This window comes from Fukomys damarensis, unplaced genomic scaffold, assembly GCF_012274545.1.
Source record: "Fukomys damarensis isolate Sample0158 unplaced genomic scaffold, DMR_v1.0_HiC HiC_scaffold_5, whole genome shotgun sequence".
NCBI lineage: Eukaryota > Metazoa > Chordata > Mammalia > Rodentia > Bathyergidae > Fukomys > Fukomys damarensis.
Genome location: NW_022900917.1, coordinates 76,763,090 through 76,779,061, shown reverse-complemented (window position 1 = coordinate 76,779,061; position 15,972 = coordinate 76,763,090). Strand labels below are relative to the sequence as shown.

At 48.9% G+C, this 15,972-nt stretch overlaps 1 protein-coding gene across 7 annotated transcripts in view; it reads left to right on the top strand.

Annotated features, from left to right (window-relative positions):
- Zfat (zinc finger and AT-hook domain containing) overlaps nucleotides 1-15,972 on the top strand; it is a 232,632-nt gene that overhangs the window by 87,166 nt on the left and 129,494 nt on the right. For all 7 annotated transcript variants that reach the window (XM_010629605.1, XM_010629606.2, XM_010629610.1 and 4 more), the window contains exon 4: nucleotides 14,916-15,101. In XM_010629605.1, the coding sequence (XP_010627907.1) occupies nucleotides 14,916-15,101 (186 nt within the window). The remainder of the gene's footprint in view (nucleotides 1-14,915; nucleotides 15,102-15,972) is intronic.

The following is a 15,972-nucleotide window of genomic DNA, read 5'->3' as shown; positions in this document are numbered from 1 at the left end:
GAGGCAGGCCTGCAGCAGAGGCAGTCCTGGTAACTATCCGCTGGGATTAAGCACTGTGTGTGGCCTCATTACTCCAGGGCCTGTGACAGCTTGCACAGATGTCAGTGTGTCGTGAGAGTTGCTTCAAGGTGGAGGACAATGTGGCACTGAGAACCTTGAGCCCGTGGGGCGCTCCAACAGACCCAGAGAATGGCCTGCACACTGGGTATTGTACATCAGGCTTCTGAGTTTTGAGGACTTATGTTTATCTGCTCCTGAACTTCACAGAGGTGACCCAAGTCAGAGCTTGGCACAGATATGTGTAGTCCCATAGTCCCAGGTCACCTGCCAGCTGGTTCCATAGTGATGCTGTCCCCTCCTCTGGCCACCTGCACCAGCTGCTGTGCAGGGCACCTCACACCTGCCCTTCTGCTGCTGGATGCTGAGGCAGCTACCTTCTCTTCCCTCACATCAAAGCCAGGAGCAGTCACCCAAGGCCACCCAGCTAGTTCATGTCCAGGTATAGATTTGAGGCCGGATTTCTGAGACTTCCCAGCTCAAGCTCCTGCCATGAGGATGCTGCAGATTCTGCGTGGTTGATCCTGCCTTGCTGACACTGATTCTCCACCTGGCATGCCTGAGTCACAGGGATTAAACCATCTGGCCCCATTGTGATCCAGTCTTCTGATGAAACACATGGGATCATCAGAAGCAGGGCTGGCACTGGGTACCCCACTATCTGCTGCTGGTATACTGTAGCTCTTGGGAAGCAGAGGGTACCTAGGCATTTTTTTGGGCAGAGGGTACACATAAAGTCCTGTCTAAGCAGGGCTTTTTGAAGGAAGTCTGCATCTTGGCTGCCTGCCTGGGGGCCAGGGGCTCTCAGGAACTGTGCACAGGAAGCCCTCTGGAGTCGGTCTGGGAGGCAAAGGGAACAGTTCGATGGTGGGGCTGAGTGTGAAGTGTGGTGAGCTGCATGCTGCCACCTGGCATGGACAGTCCAGGACGGGACTGGGTGTGATGTAGCCCCCAACCCAGGCAGATGTAAGGAGCAGTTCTCCCTGTAGAGATCAGCGGCCACTGTGCATTTTACTTTGTTTGGAAATGAGGTGTCTTCTGTCCGTGTGGTGGTCCCTCAAAGCCAAGAAGCACTAGAATGGATGGCCCAGGCCTTGGGTGCCTTAAGTAAGATGTATGGCAGGGGGTGGGGCTTCCCACACGTCCAGGAAGTTGGCCACAGTGAGGACTGAGTGAGCTCCCTGCAGCAGGAGATTCTCTGCTCTGTTTTCTCTTGTGTGCTGAGCTTATGCTGTTGCTAAGCCATATTGTGGGGATCATGTTCAGGTAAGACAGGTCACTTTCTTTGAGCAGCTAAGCATTTGTGGAACAGGATAGGATGCCAACATAAATTATGATGGGTGAACCACATGTGGTCTGATGGGGCAGATCCTGAAAGGCTTCCTGGAGGAGGGTTCTGTGGGCTGGGAACTCCAACTGTAAGGCTGACTTGGCAGTGGGAGAGGAGATAGGGTAGGTATCTGCCACCTCATGGCTCCATGCACACACTCACAGGCCAGGGAGTGCTGGCACATTAGAGGACCTCGGGGGAGTTCACTGCAGTTGATACATAGGGTGGCTGGGTTATTGCAGTCTCATTTGGGGACACCACTGGAAGCAGGTTCTCCCTGCCCTCTCATCATGAGAGAGGAGAGAGAGAGAGGAGGTGCGAAGCCTAAGGGAAGAAGGAAAGAACAATGCACACTCAGCAGATGAGAGAGAATTACTGTGGTCTCAGAAGTTTTTAAACCACTGTATTAGGAGGGTGGAACAAGTTGGTGGCAGAGTCCCAGAATACATCTCCTGTCAGTCTGCTGTTCTGACAACTGTTCTATGCCTTTTGTTAATGTGGCTGATAACACTTTGATCTCTGGGGCATTCTGAGATTTAATTAGTTCTGGGGCAGGTAGAATAGGTACTTTGGAATATCAGTGCAGTGTTGGTATGAGTGAATGCGTATGAACTAACTTCCTCAGACACGCGACTGCATGTACATTTAACCTTTCGCTTGCCTGTTGCCTACCCAGCATAGCTCATTCAATGACAAGGGAACTCTGTAAAGTTCTGTGGGCAACTTAACTCAGGGTGGAGAATGTAAACCCTCCTCCCACCCTTTGGGGGTGCAGGGCTGGGGAACAGGGCAGGAACTCTTGCTACAGGAGCATCTGGGAGAGCAGGAAGATTTGTGCTCTCAAAGGAGCAAACTTGACAGGTTTTGTACCAGATAGGCTTTGTTATCTTTGCAGGGAGGGAGGCACTCATCAGAGTTGAGTGTGAGCATGCGTGTGCATGTGTGTGTGTGTCTGCATGTGCGTACGAGGGGCCAAGAACAGTGGGAACCTTTGAACCCTTAATGTATCCCAGAAGCACTGAGACCTGCTGTTCGTGTCCCTGACATGTGGTGGTATCCGGTGAATGGAGGTCCTAGTGGTAAAGTTCTCCAAGTAGCAGGCCAAGTGGAAATGACTTGGACCTCCTGGCAGAAACGGCTGTGAGGAGGGAGCACATCAGGTCTTGCTTTGGTGGTAGCCTGGAGAACATAGGGTGAATGAAGGCAGAGAGCTGGAGGCCCTGTAGCCGTGGTGTCCTGAAGAGCAGATGTGGTATGAGAGAGGTGTGGAGCACCAGCACTGTGGAGGAATTGTACACGGCAGCACACAGAGGAGCAGGGGATGCACAGGAGACCGCGGCACATTCTACAGCTGCTGAGGAATGGGAGTTTCAGGACCTGGGTGGGAATGGAGGGCGGAAAATGGAAGGCTGCCAAGGTCCTAGCTAATAGTACTCCTGCCAGTGTTGGGAGAGCCAGGTTTAGGGGAGAGGATGACTAGCTCTGACCATGGATTGAATGTGGACTGCCAAGAAGTATGGGAGGACCTGCCCATCTGAGCATAGAGCCAGTGGGAGGAGTGGGCCGGAAGCTCTAGCCTTGGTGTGTTCTGTGGATGAGGGCCATGTGTGAATGGTCACCAGGAAGACTGCATGGAAGCAGAAGAACTGAACTCCAAAGACAGCTTTGTGAGGGCCCTGCTGAGGAAAACCAGGGGGTGGAGAGGAGCACGCTCGCCTTTAAGACGGGCATGGGTGAGCACTGGGGCATGGTGCCGGGGCGTTGATGGAGGTGAGGCTGGGATAGGATCCACTGGCTTCGTGATGTGCCTTGGTACTGACGTGAGCAGTACAGTATCAGTGGAAGACCATCCATCGGTGAAACATGCATGGAGTGGAGAGGGAACTGGGAATGGCAGGAGGTGATCTCCAGAAATGAGAGGAAGGATCGCCAAGGGAAAAAGCAGATGGCACACTCAAACCAGAGACTTGCATTTAGTAGGCTGTAGGTAAAGGGTGGGTAGGCTTAGCTACTGGGGGAGGTTGGAGGGGTATGGTGGGCCTTGTTACTGGCCCAGGTAAAGGGTCCAGAGGGAAGAGGGGTCACAGGAGTCTAAGGGGAGAGCCCTGGGCGCTCAGAGGGTGAAGGTACCCTCTGGTGAGCCAGCAGAGAGGGCCTTGAGAATAAACACCCTCCCCTACTCTCTTCCTCTCACTACTACTGCTTCCTCCAGGGGCCAGATCCAGTTGGAAACCTGGGGACCCTGGAGCCCCCTGTGTGATCCCTGCAGCCACCCTGGGAATTGAGTGGAGGTCGGCTTGGAGGGGCCATGAGACTTCTACAGAGCCTCGGCAACAATGGTTGTTTGCTCGTTTTCTGCCCTTAAGAGGGATGGGGGCCAGGCTTTGCTCCTTGGCAGTGGCCACCCCCAGTGTCACAATCAGAACACCACACTGCACTGAGGGTCCAGGCCTTGGCCAGGGAGGCTTCGGCGTGGTGGTGGTGGGGTCACATGTACCCATTGTGAGCACCTGCTTCCCTCTCTTAGGGTTTGTAGTCCCCACTGTGCAGTGCTGCCACTTTGGAAAACACTCTCCTTTCCAAAAGAAATGAAATACAGAGCATTATGTTAATGTGCTAGGGTTGAAGAGCAATATAGTACAGACATCAGGGAAGGAAAAGTTGTTCTCAGACTTTCGGTAACTTGGGGAACACTCAGGGCAATGTGGTAGGGTGATACAGGCGCTCAGTGTTCCTCTTTTATTCATACACAAAATAAAACCATAAAGCATCAGTTCATAGGCTCCTTTATCTGAGAGGATTTGTTCCAAGACCCTCAGCAGATGGCTGAGACCGTGGATAGTACTGAATCCCATGTACACTGTGTTTTCCCATATGTATGTACCTATGGCACGGTTTAATTTATACATTAGGGACAGTAAGAGATTGACAACAAGTAACGACAAAATAGGACAATATCACACTATACTGTCATGAGAGTTATTTAATCTGTATGAGTTACTTATTTCTGGAATGTTCCGACTCACTTGACTGTGGGTGACCGGAGCCATGGCCGAGGGGGCACTGCTGTTCCCAGCCTTGGCCTCAGGTGGACCTGGATGCAGGCAAACATCACGAGGGCCTACTGTGTGCGCCTCATCACGGGGAGAGGCTTCTGCATCTGTTCCCTCACGTGAACCTTGGTGTGACTCACTCTGCAGATGCAGATCTTAAGTTTTGAGCATGCTAAATTCATCCATCTGAAAGGCAGAGCCTGGATCCTAACTCAGATGCCTTTGACTCTAAATCTGGTGCTCTCTAGCATGCCTTCTCAAACAGAGACTTTTACCTGAAGTGGTATTTGGTGGAGTACCTTACATATCCTAATCCTAATCCATGGCTCTTGCACTGAGCTGTGTCCCCAGCCCTTATTAAAAGAAATTTTTTTTTAAATTTTGAGACAAGGTCTCTCTAAGTCACTACATTGTCTGGGCTGGGCTTGAATTTGTGATCTTCCTGCCTCAGCCCTCCTGCCTTAGCCTCCCAGAAGGTGGGGATTACAGGTCTGTGCCACCATCCCAGACTAATCTAGCATTTTTAATGCTGTTTCTGATTCCTTGAAGGTGTGCAGTGGCTGGGGCTTCATGTGCACCAAGGCTGGATGGGGGACTTGGGAAGGGAGCTGGTAGGGACCCTGCCTCCTTTGACCTGAGACGTCATTGTCCTTTTACCCATTGATTATTTTGGAATTTCCCAAAGAGGTCACTTGTAAAATGACCTGCTCCTAGAAGAGTTTGAAAGTCACCATCCTAGGTTTCTGACACAGCTGATTCACACAGTTGAGCAGTACCGTATGACATTTGATGGGTGCAGGACTTCAGTTAAGGGCTCTGTGTTGTGGAAGAGCTCATTGATCAGAGCTTTGCAGAGAAAAGTGAGACACAAAAAGATATATATATCAAAAGGCACACATGTGCACAGTAGTGTTACAGGTGCTAATTAGTGCCTGTGAAAGTGCTTTGCATGCTGTCAGGCACACTCGGGATAAAGTATTGTTATAGTGGTGTACTTTATCTCCCTTTCATGATATTGACCAGAGGAAAAACAGCAGGCATCATAGACCACTGTTAGGCATTTTTATGTGAGATTCCTGGCTGCTGATAGAAGGGATACTGGCACCCCTTTCCTAGGACCTGGCTCACCAGGTGGGGCCAGAAAGAGTTCGAGGGATGTGATGTCACCTAGTCTGTTCTTCTGGCTTTTAAGCATCTCATATATCAGCTATTGATCTCACCAAAATTGCATCCTGCTTTTTCTTGGATGATAGTCTTTTCCAGAGTTCAGTGAAGATATTTTTAAGCATTCAGTACAGTTTGAACACTGCCTTGGAATTAATTGTGTATGTTAGCTTTCCATTACTGTAAAAAACAAACAAACAAACAAACAACCAACTGACATAATCACCTTATAACGGGGAGAGGTTCATTTTGGCTCAGAGTTTCAGAGGGTTTTAGACTGAAGTCAGTTGGTGCCCTTGGTCTTAGGCCTGTAATGAGGCAGATGATCATGGCAAGGAGTATGTGGTGGGGCAGCTGCTCGCTCAGGGTAGATGTGAGGTGAAAGAGAGTAACACGAAGGGATGGTGTCCGGATAGATGTCCCCTCCAAGACACACCCTTGTGACTTTAGGCCCTGCCTGCTAATGATTCCACCACTTCTGATAGTGTCATGCTGAGGGCCAAGCCTTTGGATCTTTGTGGCACAGTTCAGATGCAGATGGTGGTCTGTTGTGACTAGCACATGTACCCAAAGTAGGATGTTTGGAAGATGGTTCAATTTGAAAGGGAGTTTTGGAGTTTGACCTGGGTCCCTGTGTCACAGCTCCCTTTGGTGCCTTCATTTTCCACACTTGGATTCTTTATATTCTGTGCTTATTTCTTAAGGGCCATTGGCTTGCCAGCTATTGCTTGTCAGGCACTCTGCCAGGCCCAGGGCATTCTCTGAAACAAGAATAGGTAAATCAGTCAAAATTCCCTGTTGGCAATAGTTAGGAGCCTGGATTTCTCTGACTCTGCCCTGTGTCCTGCCACTTCAAGAGGGCAACTGTTAGCAGCATGTTTATTGAAAAAGGACTCAGTCTTTCTCATTGCAGGGGAGATGGGCATTTATCTGCTCAACAGAGCTCTTGCTTCTTCACTTCCTAAGAATTGCCTCTTTATAGAAGGTTTTGCCGCAGAGTTGGAAGAAGTAGGCATATGCAGTCCACATACCACAGCAAGCATGTGAGCTTTGGCCAGCGGCAGCAGCTGTGTGCTGCCTGGAGCCAGCTGTGTGATGGAGTACACAGCAGACCTTCACACAGCTCGGGGGGGCAGGGGCTTGTCTGCATATAGTGATTGGAACAAGTGGCCTCTTGTTGCTTATGTGCACTTGCTGAGGATACAGAGAGCAGAAGCTCACCTCACCTTTCAGCACAGATGGCCCCATTCCTGTCAGAGAGAGGTGGGCCAGGTGGAAAGGCCTTGGGCTGTGCTGAAGGAACCAGCAGAGGCAGCGCAGTGATGGTCACGTTCCTCACCTCTCTATTAATCGGCCAGGCCCATCTGCACTTCATGGCAGGAGCCAGTGCTGGGCTTTACACCTGACCATCCCTGCTCACTTGGCTCCTCCATGCACTCTGCCCGCCTGTCTGCTCCCACACAACCTCAAAGACAGGAAAGGCCAAAGGGCCACACTTGCATGGAATGCTGGCCCTGCCACTGATAAGAGCCTCTCCACCTCTTCCCCTCACTGAGCCTTGGCTTCCTCATCCCCAAGCAGGCCTCAGCCACAGTCCTGGCTCCAAGAGCAGTGAGGACTGAGGAGACGGCAGTAGGCACAGTGTGTTGCATGGCTGGGGCACAGTTAGTGTTGGCTCATGCAACACTCAGGAGAGCTTTGCTGCTGCCTGAGGGCAGATTCCGCAGTGCCAGGCATGAGGCCAGACACACAGCCACCCTCCCCTGTTACTTGTGTAATGAATGGGTGACTCAAGCCTATCATGGAGTTTGAGGACCCACCGGTGTCTCCAATTTATTGAGTATCTATGACTTATTAGGCAAGTAGAAGATGACTAATGAGATGGGCTAAATCCTAAAGGGCCTCACTGAGCCTCACTAGTCCTACTAGAAAGAGAATGAATAACATCCAGGGCACACACATGTGAGGACTCAATGCCTTTCTCGTCAGGACATGTCTGATCAGCACCAGAGCATGGACCACACTGTTCTCCCTGCTTCCCATTGGCCTTTGCTCTTCTCCCAGGATAACTGAGTGCCAAGTCACATGAGCAGAACATGGAAGCCCCAGGATCGAGGATCTTCTCTGTTGGGTGCATCACGCTGCAGTCTGTGGAATGAGCTGTGTCTAGCAAAGAGCAATACATGCCATAGTGCCTGTGTATTTCCACATGGTATTTACTTCTTTTGTGTAGAGTGAAAGTGGGCGCTTGAGAAAATTTGGAAATTTTAAGATAGTGAGAAAAGAAGACAGCACAAAGAATATTCTCTGCAGTGGTCTGAAGTTGGTCCTGGAGATAGAAATGCTGCTTTCAGAGGAGACATACTTGGCATAGAACTCAGACATGAAGTTGACATGCATGGCCCTTCCTTGTTACAACCAGGATGAAAAATGAACGGGTCCACAGAGGAGGAGAGCAATTTAATTTGCCTTGTCAGGAGGGGAGGGCAGGGTTTAATTCTAGAGTGAGTGTCGTCATAGTATGTATGTGCTCAGAATGGACATATTCTGGGATAGTGTGGTGAGGAGTGTGGACTGAGTTCTTGGCCTCTCTTTTCCCAGCTCCCCAAGGATCTGTAGTGATGGCAGTGGGACCCTGGCCAATTAAACCAGTAACCTAGTCACTGCATTTGAAGGCACCAGAGGGAGCAGTTACAGTGATGAGAGTGAATGGAGAAGACGGCAGCCTGGGGCAGAGTGAGAATACCTGGACACACCAGTACCGTATCTCTCTTCTCACTGCTTTGGTGCAAGGTGCAGAGTGGTGGTCTGGCCACTGAGGACTGTGGGTGCTGCAAAACTGCCTGCTCTTTATGTGTGTTCTGTATAGCTCATGGTGGTGGGTTTGCCCATGGTAGCCAGGTGGATTCTGCTCTTCCATTCATCAAGCCAAGTGGCTCTCAGGTGTGTCCAGGAAGGGCTGGGCAGGGCTGCTTGTCTCCAAGCAGCTCAGCATGCAAACTGCCTGTTTCACAGCAGTAAGGTCCCTGTCCCCAGAGTGGCTTGCAGGTAGTGTAGTCAGTTTTCCTCTGAGATGGTTGGATAGTAACCATACGACGACCAGCAGTTGCACAAAGTGACTTCTCACTATCCCATTTACCCCTAGAGCCTTAGGACCACTGAATCTAGAACCTACACTTTTTGTTGTCAACATGTCACACTATATCTTTGCCCAAGAAATTTTTAATCTTAATGTTCATCATGCTAACTAGTATGTAATGTTACATACTGATTTAATTTGCATGGCAAATTAAAAATCTTTGAAACATAGCTAAACCTAAAAACAAGTTTTTTTTTTTGTTTTTTGAGACAGGGTCTCACTATATAGTTGAGACTGACCTGGAACTCACTATGGAGCCTAGGCTGGTCTCGAACTCACAGCGATCGTCCTGCCTCAGACTCCTGAGTGCTGGGATTGCAGGCATGCACCACAACACCCGGCTAGGATTTTTTTTTTCTTCTCTGTTTTTTTTGAGACAGGGTCTCACTTAGTAGTTTAGGCTGGCCTTGAACTTACTATGTAGCCCAGGTTGGCCTCGAACTTGCAACCATCCTCCTGCCTCAGCCTCCTGAATGCTGGAATTACAAGTGTGCACTACCATGCCTGGCTCTAAAACAAGCTATTTTAGCAGAGAGAATTGAAGCATTTCTAACAGAGGAGGTGGGTGTTGTTCCCGGGAGCCTGCAGGGATGGGGATTTTCTCATACTTCTCTTGCTTCAGACAGGATCTGTTTTGAGGCAGTGATGTAGAAACATGAGACATGTGGTGGTCATCGAGAACCCTAGGAGAGGCAGAAGCATGAAAGGTCTGCCCCAGGACTGGCCTTCACTGTGAGCTTAACTCATCGGGGCCTAACGATTTCTGTAACAAGTGTCCATCAGGGCTGACTGTGAGGCAGAATGGGCTAGGATGGCTGTAAAGGCCTGAAGAGCTTCCAGATGCAATGTCCCGGGAGTTTCCAGAAGAAGGCAGAAAAGAACATTGAAGAAATTACACTTTTTAATTCTCACAACAATGCTCTGAGATGTATGAGATACATGATGTATCAGTATCATTATCAGTATCCATCCACATCTCTGTATCTATATATTTTTATCTAGGTATTGAACTCAGGACCTTCACACTGAGTTGCATCCACCCCCAGCCCCTTATAGGTATTTATTTTGAGACAGTATCTTGCTAAGGTGCTCAGGCTGGGCTCAAACTTGCCATCTTCCTGTCTCAGCCTCCCAGAGTCCTGAGATTATTGGTGTGTGGCACCACGCCTGGTTTATAGTTTATTTTTAATGAGTGATTTTATGGAGGATAATCAGTTGTCCAAAATCCCATTGTACATGGCAGAAATGTGACTCCGCACTCCTGGCCACTCTGACTCTGGACAAGGTGCCCACCAACTTTACCTCATGTATGTTAACAAGCCCGCTGCTGTACACGTATTTGCAGCCGCTTATGGTACAAGGGAGACCCAAAAACCTATCGCTGCACTATTGAATTTTCAAAAGGAAAGGAAGTTGGAGGGAATGTAAGCATTAGCTGGGGACAAAGGTAGAAAAGTTTAGAAAGTCAGTAACTCAGAGGAAAAAGGAGACTATTTAAAAGCAACATATGGAAAGGCCATGATATATGTGAGCTGCAGATGAACAATGCCATGCACTGAGAAAGTGCCCACCAGCATGACTTCTGGCCTGGGTCCTGGTGATACACTGGGTAAAAGTCAGCCTTGATAAGTGCAAAGATGAGTCAAGAGAGGAGGAACAATCGAGTTAACTGGGAATGAGGTCTTTGGTGTCTAAAAGGGAGAGAGTACAGAACTACCACCAAGATTGTTGGGAAACTGTGCTTCTTTTTCATCCCCACCTTCTCTGCTTTCTACAAACTTCTGATCACCTGCTATGTATAGACTACTCAACACTGGGGATGAAAATAGCCTGCAGCTGAGCTGGAGTTGGGTGCGGGGAGGGGAAGAGCAGGTGCACCAGGCATATAGTACGGAATCTGGCACTTCTGTGTAGACCACACTTGCACTTGGAGGCCAAGGTGTCTGTGGCACCCAGGCCTTCCTGTCAGCCTTCTTAGCCATATCTCCACCTGCTCCTGTTGGTGTCAGCCTGAATTACCTAATAATCCCTAAATGCACTGGGAACTCACTTTGGAGTGAGTGCTCTTTCTTCTCTAGGGCTCTGTTCTTTCAACAGATTCCTGCCCCAGTTTAGGGGATCTGCTAAGGTTTTCTCCCAGAACCATTTTCATGGCTGCTTGGTGTAGTCCCTGACCCCAGTGCCCATGGAAAAACCTAGTGCTGAGGCTCCTGAAAGTCTGGGAAGTGGGCATTTGGGGGCTACTGGGGGATGTCTTAGCTTGTTTTCCTTTAGAAGCAGCCACGTCTACATACAGTAGATCTGAGTGTGACCCCAGAAAACTGCAGTTGGGGAATCAGGGAGTGGGACAGGGCAAGAGGGGAGCCAAGGGCTCGTGGGCCCTGCTGAAGGCTGTGGAGGGGGCTGGACTCCCCAGACACTGCCACAGTGAGTCCAGCATTATTTGCCTGTGGCACTGGACGCAGCTGCTGGATACTGGCCCCATTGCACACAGCTGCTGCTCAAGTTGGATGTGGGGGTGATGCAGCTGTGAGGCTGCAGTTAGAGCACCACAGGCCTGGGCAGCAGGGATTTAGAACCTGCACAAAGCACAAGCTGTCAGCTGGTGGCTTTCCCAAGGGGTGAAGGGGTGTGTGGTTCTCCTGTCCACTGTCCATCTCGTCCAACCTTTCTTTTCCCTTTCATATCTCTCACTCCATCACCTCCTATTTTTCATGCCACCTCTCAACATGATCACTTTGGGAACTGAGATTTCAGCACATAAGCCTGTTGGGTAGGGACCATCCCCAAACCCTAGCAGTGGATCCGAGTATGCGCATAGGCGCACGACATTATAGAAGGCTCCATGTACTTGGTGTTCATGTTGTTGGGTCCCACAGGGTTGGGATAAGTACATGATGGCATGTGCTTGGAAGTTGTGGCCTTCATTGTGCGGGGCTGTGGGAGAGATGGTTTATGGCAAGACTTGGAGGACTTTGCCTAACATTTCCCAAAGGAGGCAGAGGGCAGCCATTGAAAGGGTTTAAGCATGACAGTGTTAGGGTTAGATTTGGATTTTCAAGTGATTCATGCTAGAGTTGATGTAGAGTGTAGTGGAGAGTGTGTTAGTCTAGTGGAGGCACCCATTACAAGTGAGTATAGCAGTGAGAGAGTCTCTTCTTCACATAAAACGGTGTGTGGGCCTCCGTGGTCCAGGTCAGTTCAGTGGCACAGTGGTGCCATTAAATCACAGAGTTCATCTTTCTCTTGGGATCCTCAAGTCACTGACCTGGGCTTCCACTTGGCCTCTCATCTTGGAGAGCTGCTTTAGTTCTGGGCGGTGGACCAGCGATACTTTGCCAATTAGAGAAGATCGTTTCTAGAAGCCCCTGACATCCTGCTGCCAGGCCGCATGGGCCAAGCTCACTTTGTTGGGATGGCTGGAGTTGCATTCTCAGTCCTCAGGGCAGAGGTAGCATCTCCATCAAGGAGGCGGGAGTTGGAATGAGTAGGGTGGATTCCACCAAAGTGTACCCTAGAACAACCAGAGGAAGAAACCTCCAGGGTCTGCTACTGAGGTGTGGGTGAGAGATGTGATTCTTATCCAGGCTCCTCTTCTCCCCCTAAACCACCGCTGGTCTCTACTGTTTTGTAATCAGACACAGTTTCCAGACCTTCACCTGCTCCGGTCCACTGTTCTCATGCCCCCTGTCCTGCAGAGTGTCAGCAACACCAGGTGCCTAAGACAGGCTCTAGGTACTGCTCATCCCTTGCAGAGTGTGGGGTCTCTTAGGCCTCTTCTGTTAACCCTGGCTGAGAGTGTGTGTGTGCTTGTTTGTTTTTGGTTGGCTCGTGCTGTTAACCGGGCTAAGTTTATTGTAAGCTCTCATTCTCAGGTCCTTTTTTCTGTGAACATATCTATTCCTGGCATGTCACCCACATATTGAATTGAATCTCAGGGTGAATTCTGTTATAAAGTGAAACATCATTTTAAAAGCAAAAAATTCCAAGATGTTGTCTCTCCCTTTCTATAGCATCTGTTATATTCTGTTATAGTTACAGATGTGCATCACCCAATATGTAGGCTACAAAACCACTTCTGTGACTTAGGCAAATTGTGGACCTTTGGAAATATTGTTGTTACAGCCTTTAAAAAGTAAAGTACAGTAAAGCAAAAACTGCTGTAAAGACTGATGCATATCAAGGCTCTCACAATATAGGCACTGGCAGCAGCTTAGAGACCATTGGTCTCAAGGTGTGGCCTCACAGAAGTCCCGTGTTCTTCAAGGATGGACATAAGTGCTGGTCCTCGACTTTGGGCCTTGGAGGGCAGGCGTGCAGTTCTGTCTGGCTGTTGATTTCATCTGCTCATTTTTTCTCATGTTTGATGTTAGTCCCTAAGACTGTTTCTACTGGGATGATCCCAGCACCTAGATTTTAGGGCAAGTATCAGTAACTTTCATTTCTAGGACACAGAGGATCAGAATGTGTGTTTTGATTACTCTGTTTCACTAGCCCAGTGTTTTCCTTGCCTCATGTAGAGAGAGCTTTCCCTTACCGGCACGCCTTCCTGGGAGGTCACCCTTCCCAGGTTACCTCTTTGCAGGGTTATGCATTGCACTGGTTCCAAATTCACCTCCTTGATAAACACACTTTCCAGCTCTTTCCAGACTCTCTCCTCATGCCTGCCCACCTGCCCATGTGTCCTGCACCCATGGATCCACCCCATACCTATCTTAGATGGAGGTAAAATTAAATCACTGCCTGTGCTCTTGTTGTGTGTTCTAAACAAGGATTCTTAGGTGGTTGTATTAGATTTTGTGACTGTGGTTCTGAGAGAACACTCCCTTCTCTTCCTTCTCACTTAGGGCTCCCAAAGTGTGCATTCAAGAGTGTTCCTTGTTGCTCACTGCCATGTTGAAGCTTTCCTTACCCCTCAGGCTGATGCCACCTTTCCCGTGTGAAGGCCACTGTTGTCCTGTCTGTGGCTGATGTGTTCGTGGTGTCACATGTGTCATTCTGTTCATTCTCCATGATGGTGGCACAGATTTAAAGCATGAATTCAGTCCAGCTATTCCCTGGATGAGATGGCTTTGGTGGGTGGCCTCCCAGAGGCTCAAATGGGAATCTGTGGGTCCCAGAGGGCCCAGACACATTTTGCTTGACTCTCATTGTTTTAAAAAATTCCAGATTAGAGTCAGCCTTGAAAAATAAGATTTCAGGCAAGAACCTGGACGTCTAGTCTCCCTTTGAACCATTAGAAGATGTGACCATCGCACCACGTGGCTGAGGGTCCTTGGCAGGAGCCAGGCCTGTGCTGGTCACTTGAACCCACACCACAGTTTTGCTTCCTCGTGCTACTTCCCTGGACTCCACGATCATTGGAGGTTCACCCCTTGGCATTCACCAAAGGAAGATTCTAGGTTTCTCGTGGGCACAGAGGCCTTCTAGGGCCCAGCTTAACCTGGTTAACTAAAGGGTTGCCTGTCCATGGAGCATTTCTGACCTTGTAGGTAGACCTTGTCCTCTCACCTTCTGTTCCTTCCTGCATCATTCAGTGTGGAGTAAACAGCTCTTGATTGTACTTGCTTGTCTGCATGTCTGTTACTCCCACTGGGCAGTGGAGCACTAGAGGGCAGGGCATGCCCTTGCTGCTTTATGTCTGCCATGTCTGGCACAGGGAAGGTACCAATAAGTGATAAGTGTAAATGGAGTAAGGGAATGGTTTCTTTCTTGGGCTGTGAGTCTTGGGGACCTTACATCTTCTCGGCGGTATTGCTTATTAATGATTATGAAATCTGCTGGGCTTCGTGAAAATAGGACTAGAGACTATGCTGTTTTATCCAGCAGTGTATTCCAGGTACCCAGTGTGGGCCTGGGTTGGTTGCCATGGATATACATTGCACTGTGTGAACAAAGAGCCAGAGATGGTGCCCATGGTGATGCAGGGAGCCTGTGTGGCTCTGTGGGCCAAGGACAGAGAGATGTATCTATCTCCTTGCCTGTCACCATCCGGTAACACATCACTTTGGTCTTCAACTCTGTCACTGATCTGGAAGGATAGTTTTTTTTTTTGTTTGTTTCCAGGGATCAAACTCAGGTCCTTGCACTTGCAAGGCAGGTGGTAGAACCACTGAGCTACATCCCCGGCCCTGGAAGGATAGTGTTTTAAATCTTGGTGTTTGCTCCCTAGGTAATGAGTCAGACCTTGAAGTAGAAAAGAAGTATAAGGAAGATGATCGAGAAAAGGCTCCCAAAAGACCTCGGTCCCAGAAAACAGAGAAAGTTCAGAAAATCTCAGGAAAAGAGGCGCAGCAGCTCTCTGGAGTGAAGAAACCCATCATCAGTGTTGTTTTAACTGCTCATGAAGCCATTCCAGGTAATCACAACAGGCGGGAAAGGACACAAGAGGTGTTGGCACAGCTGTCCCCAGGGGACTAGATGGGTTGGCCTGGTTTGGAGCACTGTCCTGAACCCGTGTTCTAGGGTGGCCCTTTCTTGGATAGTGCTGTCGTTTCATCACCTGTGAATTTGGGACAATGCCAGACCTACTTACTGCCCAGGGCTGTGCATGGGTCCTGTGTTGAGGGGAGGTAGCCAAGGTGCTGCCACCCCTGTGGCCTTGGCCAGACATGGCTGTTACACAAGTGGGGACCTCAGTCCTCTGTGGGAAGTCTCTGTTCCTGCCCAGCGCTCCCCTCCTGGCTCAGGCAGGGACAGGCGAACTCTGCCTAACTTCTTTGCATTTTTAGTGGGATTTGTTAAATACTTTGTGATACTAGATGTTTTTGTCTCTATTTACTTTCATGAACTAGCAGGTACACAATACTGTCATTTTTAAAATAATCTCTTCCAGGATGAGACACTTAAGACAAGTAATATATCACAACATACTTCAAAATATAACATTTTCTTTCTTCTTTTCCTTATCCATTTGAAGTCATAGCTATCAAATGAAAGATAAAGTGAAGGATTTTTAAGAACAGTTATTGCCTTTTAAACACCTATTTTCAATGCTAATAGTAGCTTATTATTTAAAGTAAAAGCAGTGACTACATTTTTTTCTTCTATACTTCACTACAGAGTAAAGTGGTTAGTAGAAAACAGACATATAAAATTAGGAGACAGCAACTTTCTGCAGTCACTCCATCTCTCCTATTCTCCTTCAGAACTGTGTTATTCTGGCAAATGAAAAGTTGCAGAGCAGAATTTCTGATTCCCAGTGGTCACTAGTGAAAGTCCAGTTTTCC